Source organism: Colletotrichum karsti, assembly GCF_011947395.1.
Source record: "Colletotrichum karsti strain CkLH20 chromosome Unknown Scaffold42, whole genome shotgun sequence".
NCBI lineage: Eukaryota > Fungi > Ascomycota > Sordariomycetes > Glomerellales > Glomerellaceae > Colletotrichum > Colletotrichum karsti.
In genome coordinates, this window is record NW_024065942.1 from 367,670 (window position 1) to 385,753 (window position 18,084).

Below are 18,084 nucleotides of genomic sequence, written 5' to 3' on the forward strand. Positions count from 1 at the left end.
TAGGGCGCGAGGCAATTTGTATTCTACCTACTTCATTGGTCCAATACGAAATAGGTTCTAATCGACATTGTCCAAACCAAGTTAGACATTCTCCTAAAAGGCAATGGCTTCTGTGAACTATCCACGTGGGTCATATGCGAGAGTTGCGAGATGACTCGCGCGCAGATTGGGATAATTACTACAGATAGCATACTACGATACCCCCCGTCTCTGAGACATCGGAGCAATGCCGACCTAGAGAAACCCTCTCATATTTAGATGTCTACAGCACCAACATGGCCATGTTGACACTCTTGTTTCGCGGCTTTCGACAATTTCTGCCAGATATCAGTCCTTAATTTCGAGAAGATGGCTGTCCACGACAGAATAACCGTCGATATCCCGTACGTCAAACGAGACAACGATGGCAACATTCCGAACCATGCCCAGATGTTCTCCCACGACATCGAATTCCTCGACTCGCAGCCAGCCGAAGTTCATAATGCCCGCGCAACAGAAAAGAAGTTCTCGATTCCTACAACAGGGTTCCAGTATGCGCGCTTAGACGAACCGCCCGAGATCGATTATTTGGATGACGAGCAAGTGAGAAAGACGTATTTCCCTCGCCTAGAAAAGCTTCTGAAAGAACAGTACGTCCGAGTCTCAACCAGCATACGCTGTCCCCGGAGAACACCCTCACTACTTGCCAAAATAGACTTTTCAATGCACAGCTAACCATTTTACTTCATTTTCATAGGCTCGGTGCATCTGAAGTTAAGGCCTTTCACCATGTTGTACGAAACGTGACCTACGAAGACGGCATGGCCTACACCCGCAAACACCGTTGCCCAGCCAGACGACCACATGTCGACGTCACCAGCAAATTCGCGCCTATACTGATGAGCTGGGACTGTCCCAGTATGCACGCGGATGTACACGAGAATGGAAAGCATTGGCAGATGGTCAATGCGTGGCGGCCGTTGAAGACGGTGCGCAAGAACCCGGTGTCAGTGGTCGACACCACGTCGATGGCTTGGGAGGACTACTTGACCGTCCCGCAGCCTGAGGTCGGCCCTGGCGTCGAGGGTTACTGGCTGCAAAGGCCGCAGGCTGCTGAGAGACGTCATGAGTGGTGGTATCTGGCGGATCAAACACCCGAAGAGGTCTTGTTGTTTCTGCAGCATGATTCTGAAGGTGCGCAGGTTGTGGCGCATACGTCATTTACGCAACCTGGACCAGCACCGAAGGAGCCTAGGGAGAGTATAGAGGTCAGGCTGTTTGTCGTTTATTGAGGATGAGTAAAACGATGGGCGTCGGAAGAACGATGAATTTGGTTTCTCTCCGACGTTCCGAGCGTTGGTATCATAATATCCCCTGCGCAATTACATGAAAGCTGGTCATATCCATTATTTTCCCAAGGCTTAAAAATAATGGCATAGTCACGAAGTCCTTGTAAAGTTGCAGAAAGTCAAGATTCAGATTTGAGTAGCATACAATAATAGCATTCGTATCAAAGGTTTTGTGATATCATCTCGAGCAACGGCAAACACACAACCAACTCCGACATGGTCCAAAGCTCAGCCTAGTTGCGGCAACATGAGCCAAAACACATATCCGAGTCTTTTCTGACTGCTAGTTGCAAACTTCGAATTGGAGAAACACGATACTCACTCTGGGTTCTGGGCTGGGCTTGGGGGACACAATCTGCTATTGTAAAGGTAGCCGTATCAGGCCAGAAAAGAATGACCTTTGTTGTCATATTCCTGCATAGAAGCTTTTAATTGTTGACCTCAAATACACGAGTTACCACTAAACGACTTACTCGGGATGTGCAGGCTCAGGTTTGAATGATCTCGCCAATCGTCTTAAACAACGGGAAAGGAGGTTGTGGCGGTCTGGCGACTCGTCTTTATCTCCAGTCATATCAACTTCACTTTCATGCTCTGTGTTCCTCGTGGCTTGTTGGTATGATGGGGGAGCGGGATAATCATCATATTCGCTCAAACGGCGTTGGCGAGGCGGTAGGTTGCATCGGCTGAGCTGGTGGCGCCCAGAGAAATCCTCGTTCATGTCGATATATCTGTCCATGGCGGTCAAATATACATACTTAGAAAGCCAATGCGATATCGAAACGAACGCCGTTGAAGGATTATTCTCAACTAAATATAACGAGGTGTGCAGTAAAAAGAGACGAAGTTGGCCGATTGGTTGTTGAATACGGTGCCCAATTGGCCGACAACACATTTTCGCCGAAGCACGCACAAAGGAAACCACTCTGAGCGCAGTCTAATCAGGATTAACAGTAGAGAAAAGATTGATTTCAATATCTGACTCAGAGAATTCCCTGGACATGCAACGGTACACAAAACGTTTCCGCCAGCCCGACGCCGTAAATCTGGCTCAAGTCCGTGAAGCTAAGAATAAACAGCGGGGATGCTCTGCTTTGATCTCTGACCACTTGACGCCAGTGCTCTAACATAGCTTTGGCCCTGATGCCGCTTTCCTCACTGGGCGCTTGAACCAAGAGCAACAAGAGAAGATTAGACGCAACCACGAAGCTAAACTTCGACCCTATAATGGAGGTTCATTAGCCTCGAACCGATAATTGTGAAGATCGATCTTTGCAAGACTTACAAGAGTACCACATTCCTCCCAAGTCACCCGAAGATAGATTTGAGGTAAATTGCACCAAGCTCTCTGCCCAGGATTGCGCCGCCTGATGGAGTTCCTTGATCGTCGCACTCGCATCGGTGACGCCATCTTCAAGTTGAAGTTCAATCTCCGGAAGATCAGAAAAGTCCCAACTGAGGTTCTCGAACAGAAACCCAGTATCTGGGAAAACCTGTGGTTCATTCTCGACGTCGATGATTTGCGGCGGAGGAGGAGACCGCACTGCAGGGCGTAGTAGAGCCCTCCATGTGTAAGCCACCAGGGTCAAATATGCGAGATGAACGCAAGCAGGATATGATTCTGAACTTTCGAAACCAACACCGGGCTTTGAGTGATATGGCTCTCTGACTGGGACTGTGGCTCGCCATGTATGGAGGGCGTCAAAGATCGGCCGTGCCGCTTGGATGGAACCTGGGAGATTCTCGGCCAGCTTCTGACATGATCTCAAGGAGCTGTCATGATTATTAGTACTGACGTCAACGTTGAGGACAAAACAACTCACAACAAGTCTGCTTGTAGAGTCTCGGCAATCAAAGCTAATCTGCCCATGTCTCTGAAGGGAGATGTTGTCTTCGTCGACGAAGTTCCCGGCTCTCCGTAAGGCGCAAAGTCGAGTTCATCCAACTCAATAACATCCCATTCATCCTGCCGGATATACGGTGGTCGACCAGTGAGCAAAGAAAGAAACTTGTCCTCTATATAGACTGCCCACCACAATCGCCGGCGAAGTCTCTTTTCATGAGCTGGAAGGCCCATCATGCGACATTCTAGATGAAGACCCAGATTATGCGCTAATCCTACCACTGTCCCCATGAAGGGCCACAGAGAAGAGGTATCTGTAGCGGCGTACTTTCGTTGGTCGGTATGCGTCTTATGAAGATAAAGAAGTGCAGCTTGAAGAAGTGACAGATGCGGCTTGTGTGCGTCTTCATGCATACTCCTGTCCACGATGTCCCAAATCTTGTCAAGTGGAACATCATCGTAAGCGGAGGGAGCTGCCAGCTGGTCATCATGTAGTATGAACGGCAAGGAAGAGCCATACACAGCGGCCAGAAGATGAGTCGGCATGGTTGTAAGAACACCAGGGTCGGGTATTAGATCCTGGGATGTCAACCCTAGAGCTGTCCGTGAAATCACCGGGAGTAGTGAAAAGACATGCTTATGAAAGCTAACCCGTCAGTAACATGGCCACAAAAGAGACTTAATATGAACTTACAGTCGTATAAGCCGTATACCCATAGACTGAGAGACCAGACCGTCGAGTTCTTGCCGCATTTGCAATGACTTCGAGGGGGTTTGATTGGCAGAGAGCGCATCCGAAGTGAGCAGAAAGTGGACTGGGATCTTATCCGCCGTCGGGAGACCACCAGCATTCCGGATATGCATCATATGGAAGCTTCTCAAACCAAGCTCGTCGAAACGAAAATGGCGTAGTAGCCAGGGATCAGAACCCGATGAACTTCCGAGGAGCATTGCGCTATGTCCTTCCATCTGGTCCAGACTCTGAGAAAGTTGTGTCGTCGGGCGGTCTAGCTGAACGCTGGTGAGAGGTGAAACCTCAAGACCATGCGAAAAGCCGCCGAAAGGAGTTGACTGGCTTTGAACGGTCTCAGGCGCAGTAGTTGTTGGTTGGAAAGGCGACGATTCCACCGGATAAGACTCTTCCAGTGCTATTCCATATGCATGCTCCTCCGCCGGAGGCAGCGACGAGGTGTTTCTGGTGCGTTTTTGCTGGCTCGACCGTTGAGATAAAGGCCTCTTAGATGGTCTTCCCACGAACGTGCATTCAGTCTTGCTCTGTTGACACCGCTTGCATGGAGGTTGATCGTCCGTCAGGCACTTCAGCTTCATCTCGCGGCATCTGTCGCATGGCCGATGTCGCTTACGTGACCGGTACGCGCGTGTCGTTTCGACGCCCATCGTCGTCTCTCTCCCGTTCGGTGACATTGTGTGGCTGGTTCGTCCTTAGAGAGCAAACTGACATTGCGAAGTGCAAGTTTCGCCGAATTTCAAATCGCGGATTTGCGCTGGCGCTTGAGGGAAGATTGGCCGAATGATGACGGAATGCCTTCTCGGCGAAATTGAGGGTTGGAGTAGTGGGACCGAGACTTTCGGCGAATTGATGCCCGTGTCCGACCGAAAACCCGTAGCTCCGACCGGAACCTGACGGATCACATAAGTCAACAATAACTTTCAGAGATTGCTTCAGAACCTGTCGTTTCTTTCATGTAACTAGTCGTAGCGTTCAACTTATATGAGTTTGAATTTTGTCTTCTGTTGAACATGTTGCATGTTATGATGTTCCAATGCACACTTCGACTCAACTTTTGCGGTACCATGCATAGATATCCTGGCTTTTATAACAGACCGATTCAATTTTGGAACAGAAAAATTAACTCAACCGATGAATTTGGGATTAATTAATCTCTAGACTGGCCTTTTGAAAAAGGAGTTGATTATTATGGACAAAGACGAGAAGACCTTGGGGTGAAGGTGCACGATGACGATGACAAGATCCGTCTGAGATTTCTGATGATACGGTTGATGTACATTGCATTAGAACAAGAAGACTATTACTTGTCCTCACGAAGCTGCGAAAGTTTCAATCATCTTGACTGGCTGATCATGTACTCTGACCATCGACGTCATCAGCCGCAAGAGGCATTCGGATTATTCGCCAAGGCATGTCTTCCAGATAGTTTTGTTTCCGGAAGGCTCTGCGCTTCAGACTTTTGGTACAATTGCAATTCCAAACCAGGCCACTCGAAAAACCAGGATACACCATAACTACTTGAACGGAAAGGACCCGGGAATTGCCTAGGTGACTACGGGTAGCCGCAGGTCCAAGTAGCGGGCCACCGGAAGATCTCGGCCTGATGCACAAGTACCCATAGACACAACCAGGTGTTGCCAAGTCAACCTCAACGTGGAGAGGTTGAGATTTTCGTGTTCCCTAGATTTGCAAGTTGTGCGAAGAAGTGGGAACCGGCGGGTTCCGGTTCAAGCTGGATCATCGCCGCCAATGCGGCAGTGTAAGTTGATCCCACAGCACGAAGGCACTCGGCTATACCCAGATCGTTACGTCCGTTGTTAACTTCGTAGTTAGCTCGCATTGCCGCTTTCCTAAATACAGTTTGGAGTTGCCGGACTTCAACTCAATTCCTGCACGAAATCCCGAAAGGTGGATCTAGGGGTATTGCATTGCATGACACTCCACCTAACACCAAATCCGTCCTGTGTGAGACTTAAACATTGGACCGGCCCGGTTGAAGCCTCCCTCCGCTCTTACAATATGATCTGATTCCTGAGGGTTCAGAGATTTGTACACCGTATGCACGAGGGAGCGCCAGGTTGATCCTGTCACCTCGGTGTACTACAGATGAGGCTGGGCTAATGTGGGGGTACGATTCGAGTGGGTTCTGCCAGCGCATCAGGCCGACCTTCGTCAAGTTTTCAGGACTTTCAAAAGCCTCAGTGTCGTTTGAAAACCATCACCCTCTACTGTCTGGTGAGTGTAGTTGTATCACTTAAGCACGCAGCGGCTGCTTGGCTCAGGCCATTATGAACGCCACGAGGAATAAGGTGTTTAACGCTTGTGGCGTGATTACTTACCTTTTACAGCATCTCACAATACTCATTAATGTACCTATGTAGGATTGCACTGCGGGTTATTGTTGTGGAAGCTTGGCGCCTGACATTGCTTTTCTTAGGTCACAGCCGTCGGCAAGGTCGCAGCTAGGTGAGACAAAGTTGCACGACAGAGCTTGGGCCGTAAATCTCTCATCTAGTGTCGATGGGCCGGCATGTTTCTTCGGCAATTGGTTGGAAATTGAGAGCACATTGGGACTTGCCACTCCATGTCGAAGCTGTGAAGAAGTCGGAACGTGAGGTTCCTGAACCATGACATTGACTAGGATGAGGCCTGGCGGCAGGGCTGCTCCGTCCGATTTCAGCTCGCGATGCACTCGATCCACCAGCGGGAGATCTGCAATACCCCTGTACCCTTACAGTGTACTAAAAAGGGTCTGCTCGGAAGATGCGCTGATGATCTGATCATGGAGATCAGCCCTGCAGGCGTGGGTGGACTTGGATCGGGCTAGACCTGTGTGATCCGGGGTTGAGGCGGCGGGTCCCCTCAAAATCGGAAGTTGTCGCCTTGCAATACCCAGGAGAGGTTCCCCTAAAATCAAATGCAGAGTTGTCACCATCGGCTACGCACCATGCTTCAAGGACTTCACGAGGGAATAGTTGGAGTTGCAGATGATTTGTTTCTCAACCCATGACGCGCATTGGCTACTTGAACCGGACGAAGCATCGCTAGCTGAAATTGTCTCCCATCGTTGCCGTGACTTCTCCACAAGTCAGTCAACCTCGGGAGAGTCCAACTCCATTTCGGGCCCTCTCGCCGTAGTGCTACTATCTTCGCCTTCTTGGCCAGGATGATGGACTTCTTGGCTGGCGTCTTGGCCTACAAGCTTTTCCTCCTCCTTGTCCTCCGGCTTCACTGGCATGACGGGTATTTCGATGCGCAAGAGGTCCACTGCCAGAGCAAGGGCCCCATCTCCTAGCTTTGACTTCAGCCGGTCCTGCTCAATATCAAAGTAGAGAGCCCAGAAGTCACCCGTCTTGACAACGAAAAATCCCTCCCAGCCAGCAAAAGTAAGCCGCTTGTCTTGCCGGGTACAGTCGAATGGCCCTGTATAGTTCGGCTGGGCGTATGGACGAGTTCCAAACTTGACCTCGTACGTTTCCCGATCAACGTAGATCCAGTTCATGATGGGCGGCTCCTCGCAGATGGTTGACACGAGCCCCGCGTATTCCCTCTCTGGGTACGGCAGGTAGTACCCCGTGAACGGGTGGCCGAACGCCGAGTCGGGGTCAAGCCCGGTATCAACGAAGAGCTAGATAGGAAACCCGGGATGGTGAGTGAGCCGACTTTTGAAGTGGGAGTAGCACATAATGTGTGCTTGGGTGACTGGGTCGATATTCACCTTGTCTCCGGAAAGAACGACATGCTTCCCTTCGAGGTCCGGGGAATAACGAGTCGATTTGCGGCACCGGATCAGGAGGTTATTCTTGCGGCTGCGGTGTTCTTTCCTTCGGGCTTGGATTTGAATGTGTCGGATAGCTTCCGTCATCCCGACCACCGTCGCAAAAGCGACTATGAATGTTGTGGGCATTGTGTAAAGTGTACTTGTTGTCTCTGTTGTATTCTTCGGCGAGAGGCTGCAGCTTAGTGAGCGGAGATTTATGCCAGTGTCTGACAAATTGTGTCCATCAGGCCTCTACCACCGCCTTAAGTACCCTTCGCAGACTGTTGACGAACCAGCATGATCCCGCAAACTTGTACTTGCTTTCTTTTGTTGGCTGGGCAGCTGTGGTGAACACCCGTCGGGCAGGGCGATGAGCTGTCTCTCCTTTGCAGATATCTCCGCAATTCGATTTTACGGAATCTGCATCCTTGCCGCGATACCAGAAGCAAAGTCATCGGCCATGTCCGGATGAATGGAACTTTTCGATGTCGTCAACTTCTAATACGTATACTCAACATTCTCATGGTCGTCGGAAAAGAATAAATAGGAGGCAATCACTCGCCTTAGAAGAGGAATTCTTTGCTCGACAAGCCAGAATCTTCCCGGCCTCATCGCAATCCTGCCTCGAGGTATCCACGCCACCGATCAACGCTCAACACAATCATTTTCGCTCATGTCAAGCAAGCAGTCCTCCTCTTCACGCCCAGGCACTCCCACTGCAAATATGTCCTCTCCGTAAGTATGGGAATCTCCATCGTTTCGAACTCATGGCTGATTCACATCGCTCTCAGCAGCAAGAACCCGCTCCCCCCTACCAGCGCTACCAGCGCCGCCAACTCCAACAGCACCTACCCTAACAACTCCTCCACCAATGCCAACACCAACGATGTAGCCAAGTCCCTCCCCCTGCCGGGATCCTCCATTCCTGACAAGCCACCTGTCGGTAGGTCGAACTTTCTCCCTCAAGTTACGTTCCCGTGCTGCTTTCTGATGCAAACACAGGCAGCCTTCTCAAGGGTCCTGTTGATGCCAATGGAAACCCTAAGGACTCCAGCTTCCTGGTCGGTATCAAGCTTGACCTTGAAGCCGAGGTTCACCTCACAGCTAGGGTCCGAGGTGATATCCTTGTTGGGCTATACTAGGCTGGCACGCATCGAGGAGACCAAGGTCAACGGCTTGAAGGCCAGGATCGAGGTCGCGTGTGAGATTGTCAGGATGAAATGCCTGACTGGATGCCAGTGTGTTTCAGTTGCTATCGTGAGCTTTATGTGGAAGTTCTGGGTAGAAGGGCGCGGTACTGGCACCCTTACTATAACAACAATAGCCCTCGATTGAATTACATCTACATTCTTATACCTGTCTTTCCCCTTTTGAATATTCGAGCTTAGGGTGGCTGCACAGGTAGAAGAACTAAGCTTGAAGCATGTGGTTCGCCCTTGCGCCGGGCGCTGGCATCTCAACCCTGATTTGATGACTGTATCTGCTGCTGATAACCAAAACTGCGATTTGAAAGTTGACAGTAAACATCTTCTTCATACATGCAACTCTTGAAGTTAGTTGGACATCTTCCGGTTGTGTGAATGTTGCTGAGGCTACTTTGTCAGGGTCAATGACCTTCATGTCTCAATTCAAGAGGATGGACATGTTATTTGTGAGTTAGAACACTTGACATATGATTTGATCTAGTAACAATCTGAGAGTTTGTTGTATGCGAGTGATTGGCTGAAGTAAGTCAGCTGTGTTCGGCGAAATGAGGGCCCTCGGCATTTCGGCGAAGGTCTCAGCCTGTAGTTCGCCGACATCTAACCCACAGTATGTCAAGGTGTGACAAACTTGAGTCCGTTCTGTGCCTTAAATTAGGGTGAAATATATTTATTTTTGACAATTATTATATTTCCCAGAACTAGTACAACTTATTGATTTCCCCAGTCAATAACAGTCTTTGATCACCCAACATCACAATCTTTCTTGAGGATCCATAAAGTAACCAATTTGAGAACATTCAAGTTGCTTCCTGAACAATTTCCAAACATGGCAAGTCAGACGATAGTATCGCTGCTGAGGAAGGAGAAGAATAAGGTGAGTCTCCCAGCTCCAGAGTTATACGCTGGCATGTGGTGTCTCTGACCAACCACGTAATCACAGCCGCCTCAATGCGAAAAGCAGGTGCGAAACAACATGCACAATAGGGATGACGAAAACGAACCCGAAAGCTGCCCTTCTGACCCCGAACAAGCTGACAGCGCGTTGGAGGAGGCTTACCCCGAGGGTGGAAGGGCGGCGTACCTAGTCGTCTTTGGAAGTTTCTGCGCCATCATGGGTGGTCTCGGCCTCATGAATAGCATCGGGATCTATCAGTCTTGGATCTCACAACATCAGCTTGTGGAAGTTGACGAAAGCAGACTGGGATGGATCTTTGGTCTGTACAACTTCATGGTCTTCTTCTGCGGCATACAGATTGGACCTGTATTTGACATCCATGGCCCTACATGGCTTATGGTCACCGGTGCATTGCTCTACGTTACGACTTTCGTCTCGATTGGCTTTTGTCGGGAGTTTTGGCACTTCATACTTGTCATTGGAGTTGTTGCAGGTGCGGCGACATCCATCATCTTCGTCGTACCTGTCGCGACGGTAGGCCAATACTTCAACGTCAAACGAGGAGCAGCTACAGGATTGGCCATGGCCGGAGGCAGTCTCGGAGGAGTGATGTTTCCTCTGATCTTTGATGCCCTGGGTGAAAGCATAGGGTTTGCTTGGACCACTCGCGTGATCGGCCTGATCACTCTGCTTCTCTTGCTTGTAGGATGCATTCTTGTGCGTCCAAGACAGACACCCAAAACGCTGCCCATTGACAAGAGCATTCTCCCAGATTTCCGCATTCTGCTGAGACTGCCTGTTCTCTTGATGACGGTCGGTGTCTTCTTCATCGAGTGGGGATTCTTCATTGGCCTCGAATACGTGGCATCCTATGCCCTTGCCCATGGAATCAGCAGGAGACTGTCGTACCTGATGGTGGTGTTCCTGAACGCTGGATCCTTTCCCGGCAGATGGCTCCCTGGCTTTCTTGCGGACAGGTTTGGTCGTATGAATACCATGATTTTGACAAACGTTCTGTGCATTATCTCTATGCTTGGGATTTGGCTTCCAGCGAACGGCAATGTTGCTGCTGTCATAGTCTTTGCCGTCGTCTTCGGCTTTGCGAGTGGCAGCAACATCAGTCTGGTGCCTGTTTGTGTGGGCGAATACTGCTCCACGAGGGATTACGGCAGGTATTATTCAACGGTGTACACCGTTGTCAGCCTCGGGTAAGTGAAGATTCCTCTTGTGATGATGAGTTGGAGAAAGAGTCTGACGTGATGTAGGGCACTTACCGGGGTTCCGATCGCCGGCGCGATTCTGACGAAATGCCACGGGAATTATTTTGGACTGATTATTTTCGCGGGATTGTCTTATGTAGCAGGAACTGTCTGCTTCGTCAGTCTCCGAGCTTTCAAGAAGCACCTACCTTAGCAGTGAAGAACATAGTTGGTCGCGGAAACAATTTGATGGTCTTGTAATGTCAGTTACTACATGTAGAGTCTTCGAGTTCAGTTCCTACCCCTCAGTAAAGCGCAGTATCCTCTTTTTCACGCTCTGGGCAATAACACGTGTTATTGTCTCATAGTAACGGCCACTTAGTTCCCGGAGTGTTCGAATGACAAGCAAGAAACAAATACACCATTCAACAACAAAACAGACTTCATAGTAAACGCTATGACCAGACAGATAACTTGCATCTCCCGAGCAAGTATGGAGCTATACCCTACCTATTCTACCACACACGAAATCTTCACTCCAGTGCTGCCCTGATCCCAGCCTTCTGATAGGATTAAGCTGACGGTTTGAGCTCAAGCATGTCATCTCAGCAAGAGTATTAGTTTCAGTTTTCAACCTGCAAGTTATTGTACCTCAATGTCGAACTTGTTCAACCCTTTGACATAACATCATGGAGCCGCACTCGTCTCAGTTGCTCAACCGGCCCCGGCAAGTTGTATCTGCAATAATCTCGCATTGCGTGGAAATCGAACCACTACACCTCCTCGAAGAATGGGAGGAGACAGAGCGGGAAGAAGATGACGGAAAAGGCTTCGACTATCTCGGCAACTCTAATGCTGATTTGCGCTACTGCTCGGAAATACGGAAAACCATAGCAGCCCTTTGGTTGACGTGCAAATTTCTCTGCGATCTGGCCTCTCCTTTTCTGCAGCCTACAGTCACCGACAACTGAATCAGAACTCGCTTGCTGGACTCGCCCAAATCTCCGCTCATCCAACCATTAGCAGTGGTGTACGAGCTGTTCGACTTCTTCAATCTATTGTATTTCACGCCAGAGCTTACTGATTTTCAAAATTTTACCAGAAAGTCATTCACTTGGCACAGTCGGCTACACGTATGTGCGGTACCAAAACTTTGCCCAAGAAATACTGGCGATGGGGTCGTTTGATTTCGTATTCTGATCACGACTCGAACTCTGACAGGGAATCATCACCGGGCTGGCTTATTAATGGTTTGATCGGTGACATAACGACCGCGGCTCAGGTGCGGGACGATCCAGAAATCTTGGAAGCTTTCGAGGAGTACAGACGACTTCACAGCGACTATACCCAAGCTTGTCTGCGGCTTTCTCGAGAAGTGTTTGCAGCAATGGCAAAAGTGCCAAATGCGGCACGGCTTCAAATGATCGACTTCATAGGGCCAACGAATTGTCGTGACGTGTTGCCACCCGAACGACGTTACATATTAGAAGTCCTCCACACGGCGCATCCAAGGTTCCATAGATCTGGTCTTGCTCTTTTGGTCATTCCTATGTTCGCAGCTCTCAGCAAGAAATAGACCCAACCTTGCCCTATTTTCATCCTAGCTTAAGCCCACTTTGATTACTTCCCTAGAGAAGGGACTAGACTACTTCTCGTCGCATGACTCCATCGAACGTATCCGAACAGAGTTCTCAACATTGCTGTAGAGGAATTGTGACACCCAGATATTTAAGAAGGATCCACGTTAATCAACGAAATGTACATAAACATGTAGTGGCCAGCATGTGTGGTAACTCAACTTCTGTCTTCACTAAGGTGTTTGATGCTATATTTCCAGATGTCCATTCAAGCAATTCCGTATACGTGCAAACTTATCTCAAACCGGGAGCCCAACGGCTACAAGAATGCCCGGCAAGGGTTCTCGTCTCGCTGGTGGTTAACATAGCGCCTAGCACGCCATTCAGTATCCGGTGGCGGGGATGGCATTCCCTCCGCCTGAAAAGGGTCGAGGCCCCGACCTCTGAAGGCATTTGTGAACGCCATTCGCCACTCTTCATAGGCTTCGTTGTACATTGTCTCGGCCTCGGCGCCGCGTACTTCCACGACGTTGGCCGAGAATCTCGGGACGCCTCGTCCTCCTGCCTCAGCTTGGGTTTCTGTTTCCGAACGAGGTTTATGTCTTTGCCGCATAATGTCGAGTGCTTCGGTCCACGTTCCTTCGGCCATGTAGACATCCTTGAGATCGATCTCGCCATCTGCGAGGAAGTCGGCTAGCCCAATAGAGCTCAAACAAACGTGCTTGAGAGATGTTTTGCGTTCAGATGGCCACTTCCTCGTCTCCATTTTGAAGAGAGAAGGGAAGTACCACGAGCCTGGAATGTGTTCGTTTTCTTCTTGCAACGATTGGAAGTTCAACTTCAAATCTTGCAGTTTTTCTGTGCTCAGAAGCGCGTCAAGGAACGAGTCAACAAGTGAAAGCTCCTGCTCATCGCGGGGAGGCCAAGACGTCTCATTCCCAACCCAAGCATACATTTCCGGCACTTGGGGACGTCTGATCTTAACCGTGAGGTACAGGACATCTGTCATGCACTTGCTGAAATCTTGTCGAGCCTCGTCGTCCTCAATTTCGAGGTCATACAAGCTGAATGGCGCCGAAACCTGTATGTCGACGGCACGAAGCCTGACGCCTCGTGCACCGAGAGCAGGAAAGATTTCACTGAGTATATGGACCGGAGGCTGGCTTATTTCGGGGAAGAGTTCCTGACCCGGCCAACCAGCCATGCAATTCCAAATCTTTGGACTCGTGAGTAGATCTAGCATGGGCCCATGCTCCAGTATCTGAGAGGGCCGGTATTTCTGTAACCAGCTGGCACTCTCATAGGCGTCGGTATCGTGATCGGATAGTGTGAGAGCCTTACAAAGAGGCATGCGTGCCACTGCGTCGGCAACTCTGCAAAGGAAGTCACCGTCATCCTCTAGGGTCTTTTCGTAATCTTTGACTTTATCGACGTATGCTCGATGGGCGTCTAAGAGAAAGGGCACTTCGGCGAATTTGTTAGCCCAGTCTCTCTTGACGGCATCCATATCGGCCTCCTGGTCCTGACTCGGGTATTCTTTGGCGAGGTCGATCCATGAGTCCAGCATTCCTTCAATGAATTCCGCCCCGATCCTGACTTTATTCAGCAAACCCTCTCCTTCATAGTCCGTCTCTTCCAGCAGCGACCGAAGATGGAATGCCGAGGCAAGGGTAAAGGCAAGAGGGTCTTGGAATTCGGGGACGTAATAATCCAGTCTGAGTCCCACGTGACTAACTCCCTTGCTCAACAGCGGATGTTTTGAAATGTATTCCAAGCGTTCCAGAGATTCAGTCGTGAGGTGAACTGTCACGCCACGGATGAGAAGTGGGGAAGCGATCTCATTCAGCGCCTTGCAGGTGAGGCGAAAAGACTTGATGAGGTCTAGTCCGCAGTTCTCGCCGAGGGCATACTTGCTAGGCATGATTCGACAATAGTTGATGATCTGATGGTAGAGATCGAATGACAAGTCTTCGAACCGAGTGTTCTTGACGTAGGGTCGCGATCGTTCTTGAACAATGTCCCTAATGGCATCGTGCTGACGCAGGAGACGTCTGGCAAGATCCAGGTGACATCCTTCCTCATTATCGGGGATGACGGAAACGCGGAAACGCTTGCTGCTGATTTCAACGCGCTTTACCGGCCAGTCGTCTTTGATGTGTCCCAACACCTCATCGAGATCTGTCATGCGTTGATAAAGGGCGGCCAAATCCCAGCTGGGAATGGTATCAAGCTCCACGCTACAGAGCTCTTCCCCACGGGCGGAAATCTTGTCTGCGGGCCATCGAGAATCGCCGAGTTTGGACTGCGGCATGAATGTGGGCCGAGACGGGATATCCCAAGGACAGTCGGCCTCAGGAACATAGTAGTCTTCTCGCTCTGACCATTTTATGTCGAACCATTTCGTGTTGAATGGGTCTCTGTTCACGTGGCGTTGGTGAGAAGATGTGGACGATGACGCTGGGAACTGTCCGCCGGCAGCAATAAGCCTTGCTAGCATTTGCATTTCCGGCCCGTATTGTAATCCCCCGGCATCGTCTAGCGGGAGAAATTGTGGCGACCCGTAGTCCATGTACTCGACGGAGTCGTCATCATCGTCGGACCCAGACTCGGCTTCAGCTTCGTTCTCTTCATCTGATCCAGACTCGTCTTGGGATTCCATCTCCTCATCAGTGGCCATCTCCACATCATTGGTCGTCACTTCGTCGGATTGAGCACCATCCTGAGGAAGCGGACTGACTCCCTCGAGTTGGTTGTTGGTTGTGTTCATTGTCGATAAGGAGGTAGTCGATGATGAGAAAGCGAGAATTCTCTCCAGAAAGGCGGTCAACAAAAGAGAGAGGGGCAATACTGGGGAGGATCCCCGGTTCATGCAAACTGTCTCAGATATGAGATTAAGACTAGTCCAGAAAGCCATTGCTAGCAAACCTACATGGAACGCTTCTTGCCTAGCGACATATGGACACATTTGTGGCTTCTACCTGCCGGATGAGTCTACGGCGAAAATTCAAATTAAACAGTCTAGCAACATACTTTATGGATATAAGCAAACCTGCACTGCAGTGAGGCATCAAGGGGCACCCCGCTAGCTATTCGATTGAGACATGCTCGAAGTCACAATCGAATAACCGCAGTACCGAAGCGCCTAGGGGAATGATGCCAAGCGTCGCAATTCACGCACGCAACAAACTCTCTCAGGTAGAAACGGTAGAAATACGGGTGGATCTTCATGACGCGTCTTTATCCAAAAGAAAAGACGCGACGCGTTCAGTGTGTCGATCTGCTGAGTTAATCAATTCCTTAACAATTAGTTACCGCTACTTCGGCGTCAACCTTTCCCCTCTTCCATCTGTAGCTTCCTCCAGTCTCTTTTGGTCCAAGCCCCTTCTCACAACGCTATTCTGTCGAAGCCGCTTCAGATTCCTGACATCGTTTTCCGAATCATGGCGGTGGACGGGTCCAATTCGGTCCCGGTCGCGGGCTCATCCGAACCATCACAAGGCACGGAGCCGGACGTGCACGGCGGTGTGGCCCAGTCTCCCGCTCCGTGTCTCATGTCGTTGCCATCAGAGATTATATCCGACATCGTGGACTACGCGGCTATCACGAAGTCGTCCGAGAGCTCCGAGAGCGATGTCAGCGTCGTCAAAGCCCTGCGTCTCACTTGCAAGCGCCTGCGTGACTTGAGCTCCTCGCTGCTTGTCCGTAGGGTCAAGATCTCCCTGAATCCCGATTCTCTCGCGCGCCTAGACGCCATCTCCAACAGCCCAGCGATCGCGGCAGGCGTAAAACGTGCCCACGTGGCGCTCGCCTATTTCCCCAAACACCTTGCCGATTCTCTTCCGGAATTCATCAAGTTTCAACGAGACTGCCTCGATCGGAGGCGAGAAAGACTAGCGGCCTATGCTCAATTCGATAGCGGTCCCTCGAACCTCGAAGAGCTTCTCGACCTGCATATCGATGAGCTCAGAGCGGTCGGGTTCTCAGGGCCACTCAAGCCCAAGTATCGCACGCTCATGGGAAATGCACACGAAGAGTTCAAGAAGCGTCAGAAGGCGCAAGAGGAGGCCTGCGGCAAGGGCTACGATCACCTTGCCAAAACAATCGCCACATGTTTGGCCCGTATGCCCAACCTCTGGGGCCTCGAATTTAGTGATGAGGACTTCAATCATCTCTGGACAGAAGACTACAAGGGCAACGACGTCGGTCTTTACAACCACATGGTCTCTCCAATTCGCTGGGAGAAGATCAAAAGTCGCCGGGGACAGGAACCGCCTCCCCTCGAGTTGGTGATTGCACTTCCAACAGCACTCGGTAAAGCTGGCGTCCGGCTCGAGTTGTTTTCCATGGTCCTCACTTCTTGTGATCATCAATGCTACGCTGTTCTCCAGCCTAGCAAAGCCGCCGCGAAAGAGCTCAACAAGTTTGGTAGCAGCCTGCGCCAAGTGCAGGTCGCCTTGAACGATGTCATCACCGACATGAAGTCTTACGTTCATCCCCCGCAGTTGATGATCAATAACGAAAACAAGGGGGAATCGACGCGGGTGGCCGCCTTCCTCAACGCCATGTTTGCGGATATGGACGACCTCGAAACCCTGGTTCTGGGAGCCAGCTCTTTCAAGAGGTACAACATGCTCGAGTTGATGGAACCGCGTTTCTGGCCCGCGCTGACAACTCTTCTGAACGTCAAACCTTGGCCGAAACTGAGGATCCTGGACTTGCACGATGTGGTCATCGGCTCGGCTCGGCTGAGAGAGCTGCTCGGCGATCGTCAGGCTACCTTGAAGGTACGACTGAAATGCCTTTGCCTGCTCCAAGGCGATTGGCACGACACAGTTGATATGCTGCGCAACGTGTCGAATCCGGCAAGAGAAGGAGCTGCCCCCGTCTTCGTCGAGTGCTTCGTCTATCCGAACGGGCCTCAATGGTACATGCTCGACGATACCAAGCGACGACGTATTTTCGGCGACGAGAACAACGTTGAAGGTTACCTCAACGACGATTACTCTCCGACCCTATCGTACATTCGATGGAAGTCACTGGAAAACCCAGTGCCCGCCGGAACAGGCGCGGTTCAATCAGTGCAAGCGGATCACGATGCAGAAGACGGGGACGACCAAGACCCTGGCAATGAAGACGACTGGGTCACTGATGACTCGGCCGATGATGACATGGACCCAGCGCAGAGGCGCTTCGTGCAAGCCCTGCTGGAGCAAATGGCCGAAGGTTTGGAAGGTCACGCACAAGCCCTTTACGAGGAACGCCTACGTGAGAACATGGGCCCCGGCCACGATTCCGAGGATATGGATTATGGTATGGACGCCATGGCTGAGTAAGGTATGACCATGGATGATCTTGACCCAAGTACCCGGGCGAGGCTGGAGGGCACATATGACGGCGATTCAGACTCGAACTTGGAAGGACCGTTCTTCAATCGGGAGGACGTCGAGTGGGAAATGCGTTACAACCCCCGCCGGCACAGACATTGAAGTCGAGGGGACTCTATTGCTTGCCGTCACGGAGTAGTTA

At 50.6% G+C, this 18,084-nt stretch overlaps 6 protein-coding genes across 6 annotated transcripts; 4 read left to right on the plus strand and 2 right to left on the minus strand.

Moving 5' to 3' along the window:
* Nucleotides 1-348: 348 nt before the first annotated feature.
* CkaCkLH20_10760 (uncharacterized protein) lies at nt 349-1,271 on the plus strand (the record flags this gene model as incomplete). Its single annotated transcript, XM_038893474.1, has 2 exons — nt 349-629; nt 737-1,271. The coding sequence occupies 2 exons, from the start codon at nt 349-351 to the stop codon at nt 1,269-1,271; spliced, it is 816 nt and encodes a 271-aa protein (XP_038741287.1).
* A 5,739-nt stretch (nt 1,272-7,010) lies between these two features.
* CkaCkLH20_10761 (uncharacterized protein) lies at nt 7,011-7,829 on the minus strand (the record flags this gene model as incomplete). The annotated part of the gene is made up of 2 exons (XM_038893475.1): nt 7,011-7,550; nt 7,641-7,829. The coding sequence occupies 2 exons, from the start codon at nt 7,827-7,829 to the stop codon at nt 7,011-7,013; spliced, it is 729 nt and encodes a 242-aa protein (XP_038741288.1).
* A 526-nt stretch (nt 7,830-8,355) lies between these two features.
* Nucleotides 8,356-8,824, plus strand: CkaCkLH20_10762 (uncharacterized protein; the record flags this gene model as incomplete). Its single annotated transcript, XM_038893476.1, has 3 exons — nt 8,356-8,417; nt 8,474-8,625; nt 8,685-8,824. 3 exons carry the CDS (start codon nt 8,356-8,358, stop codon nt 8,822-8,824), a joined length of 354 nt encoding a protein of 117 aa, XP_038741289.1.
* An 889-nt stretch (nt 8,825-9,713) lies between these two features.
* On the plus strand, nt 9,714-10,994 carry CkaCkLH20_10763 (MFS monocarboxylate transporter; the record flags this gene model as incomplete). The annotated part of the gene is made up of 2 exons (XM_038893477.1): nt 9,714-9,761; nt 9,828-10,994. The coding sequence occupies 2 exons, from the start codon at nt 9,714-9,716 to the stop codon at nt 10,992-10,994; spliced, it is 1,215 nt and encodes a 404-aa protein (XP_038741290.1).
* Nucleotides 10,995-12,877: 1,883 nt separating this feature from the next.
* CkaCkLH20_10764 (uncharacterized protein) lies at nt 12,878-15,325 on the minus strand (the record flags this gene model as incomplete). The annotated part of the gene is made up of 1 exon (XM_038893478.1): nt 12,878-15,325. One exon carries the CDS (start codon nt 15,323-15,325, stop codon nt 12,878-12,880), a length of 2,448 nt encoding a protein of 815 aa, XP_038741291.1.
* A 673-nt stretch (nt 15,326-15,998) lies between these two features.
* On the plus strand, nt 15,999-17,891 carry CkaCkLH20_10765 (uncharacterized protein; the record flags this gene model as incomplete). The annotated part of the gene is made up of 1 exon (XM_038893479.1): nt 15,999-17,891. One exon carries the CDS (start codon nt 15,999-16,001, stop codon nt 17,889-17,891), a length of 1,893 nt encoding a protein of 630 aa, XP_038741292.1.
* Nucleotides 17,892-18,084: the final 193 nt, after the last annotated feature.